Source organism: Nestor notabilis, unplaced genomic scaffold, assembly GCF_000696875.1.
Source record: "Nestor notabilis isolate BGI_N333 unplaced genomic scaffold, ASM69687v1 scaffold932, whole genome shotgun sequence".
NCBI classification, from domain to species: domain Eukaryota; kingdom Metazoa; phylum Chordata; class Aves; order Psittaciformes; family Psittacidae; genus Nestor; species Nestor notabilis.
This window is the reverse complement of record NW_009916728.1, coordinates 87,211-89,726: the sequence shown is the minus strand read 5'-3', so window position 1 is coordinate 89,726 and position 2,516 is coordinate 87,211. Positions and strand designations below refer to the sequence as shown.

The window sequence follows — 2,516 nt, the reverse complement described above, 5'->3', positions numbered from 1 at the left end:
GACACCTATCTTTTGATGTCTAAGTTTGCTTCTGGAAATGCTACCTGTCGGCATTAGCATTTATACAGCCTAGACAATCACTTTCAACAGGGTATCTAACTTTTAAATGGTCAAAATTACCTGCCATGTGATTTATCACAATAATCTCCAAGGCTGTGAATCCATAATCAATCACAATCTTTCATTACCTTTGGATTATTCAGTTACACACTCACATTTTTTAAAGCTTACATGACATTAAGCCATCTTTCTTCCATTTTCATTCCTTCCCTAGAAGGGAATGTTGTAGCAATTGGAATATCAGTTACAGTTTTTATATCTTTTTAGAGTGTTTTCATAAATGTACGCATTTGAAATAAAATATATAGTCTGCATTCTACTATACCTCTCACGTTCAGTATCCTGCTATTAGTTTTGAAGACAATATTGAGAGACTGACAAACATTTTGCATATCAAAACATTAAAAGATTGATTTTAATAATGGATTGAATTCACATTTATATTTCACATATATTCCAATATTTAAATATATATCTGAGTAAGTTCTGTTTGGAAAAAAGCCTATTATTTTTAATACTGTATTTTTTTAGGTTTATTTATTTATTACTGTAGCATTTATTTATTAGTTTATTTCTTACTATATCATGCTGTATTTCTCTTAGGAATAAAAGCCTGAAATTGAAATAGTGAATATTTTTAAAGATTTTTTTTCTTCTATGAAAATATTTAAAATTTATTCTAAGATGAAATAATGGGATATTTTTAATTACAAAAAAAAGGAATCCTGAAGAATCAGATGCCTGCAGATTGCTTTTTTCTTCCTGTATCACTGAGGAAAACTATAATAAATTAACTGTTCTTCTGACAAAATATCTGTCCAATTAAGAAATAGGGGTTTTGTGCATCCTCTCAAAGCTGCCAACATGATCTACGGTAGTGGATTCTTCTCCTCTCCTTGGGATTGTGCCAAAAGAAATGTTTTCCTGATGGCCTCTATCATTTTTACAGCAATATATTTGATTTCCTGTTTTTTGAATTCTGATCACTTTGCTGTTCTAAACCAAAGTGAAGTTCGAAACAGTGATGACTCAGAAGAAAAAGACATTCTTCTCACCAGAAAGTATGGTCATCTTCAGATGGGAAGTGAAAATATTTTACATAAAAACATTATTGAAAATTTGAACAAATTTTTATGGGAAGAAAATGGAGAACTACCAGCTGAAAAAGTGAAAATTGAGAATAAGAACAGGTCTGCTTCAACATGGTCATTTAAATTCATTATTAATGAAAAAGAGAAGTGTAAAGATAAAACACCTTTCTTGATATTGCTAATAGCAACTACAGCTGCTGAAATTCAGCGCAGAAGTTCCATCAGAAAAACCTGGGGAAATGAATCTGTGGTTCAAGGAGTTGAGGTTGTTCGGTTGTTTATGCTGGGTGTGGAGAGCAGAGGTCCAGATGAGGTCCTACTGAGAGAAAGTGAACAATATCACGATATTATTCAACAAGACTTCCTGGACACTTACTATAACTTAACTCTTAAAACTTTGATGGGCATGAAGTGGGTTGCCTCTTACTGCAGTGGTGCGAGCTTTGTTATGAAGACAGATAGTGATGTATTTGTTAATACAATATACCTAATAGAAAAGCTCCTCAGACCTCTTTCACCTCCTCCACAAAATTATTTCACTGGCTGTCTTATGAGAGGGCATAAGCCTATTCGGAATAAAAACAGTAAATGGTACATATCAGAAGAAGAATACCCAGGTGACAATTACTATCCTTTTTGTTCAGGAACTGGCTATATCTTTTCTGGAGACCTGGCTTCAAAAATTGTCAATGCTTCTGTAATGATAAAATATATCCATTTGGAAGATGTTTATGTAGGGCTCTGTCTTAATGCAAAGGGAATACAAATAGTACCTCCACCTAGTTATTCATTGTTTAACATATACAAGGTCCCATTTTCTCCTTGTCTCTACAGTAATATAATTACATCCCATCACATTCGGACAAATGAGCATATAGTGTTTTGGGAAAGACTGCAAAAGAAGAACCACACATGTTAGACAGAAGGGCCCATAGCGGAGAGTCCTTTCTTTCTTTGACAGTGGACAAACATTGTCATAGAAACAGAGTGTCTATGTAGTGATAACTTTCAAGGTTCGGGGACATCCTGAATCAGGTGACTAGTTTTTGTAGTAGGTTTCATTCAGAAGATTTTTTTTGCCATGAAGCAGACTTTCTCTGTTGACGGAATACTGCTTGGTACCTTGCTTTGCTTCGGATTGTGCCTGTTAGTTCGTATACTGTTTTAAAATACAGCAAGAGATCATATCAAGTATACTGAAGCAAAATCAATGAAGATGCATTGAAACTTATATTTTCATTAACAAATAATACAGGCAAAAATGTTAATGTGTTCATTTTATATTGTTCCAATGTAATCAGTCTACATACTGTCACACTCAGATGGCATTTTGATGTGGCTGAAGAGGAAAACGTACATGATACC

At 33.6% G+C, this 2,516-nt stretch overlaps 1 protein-coding gene across 1 annotated transcript; it reads left to right on the top strand.

Moving 5' to 3' along the window:
- The first annotated feature begins 924 nt into the window (after window positions 1-924).
- Window positions 925-2,070, top strand: LOC104413637 (beta-1,3-galactosyltransferase 2-like). The gene has a single exon (XM_010024696.1). The coding sequence runs from the start codon at window positions 925-927 to the stop codon at window positions 2,068-2,070; it is 1,146 nt and encodes a 381-aa protein (XP_010022998.1).
- The last annotated feature ends 446 nt before the right edge of the window (window positions 2,071-2,516 follow it).

Bases quoted from the DNA above. Each gene is read 5' to 3' on its own strand.
- LOC104413637 (XM_010024696.1), top strand. From the start codon at position 925: ATGATCTACGGTAGTGGATTCTTCTCCTCTCCTTGGGATTGTGCCAAA.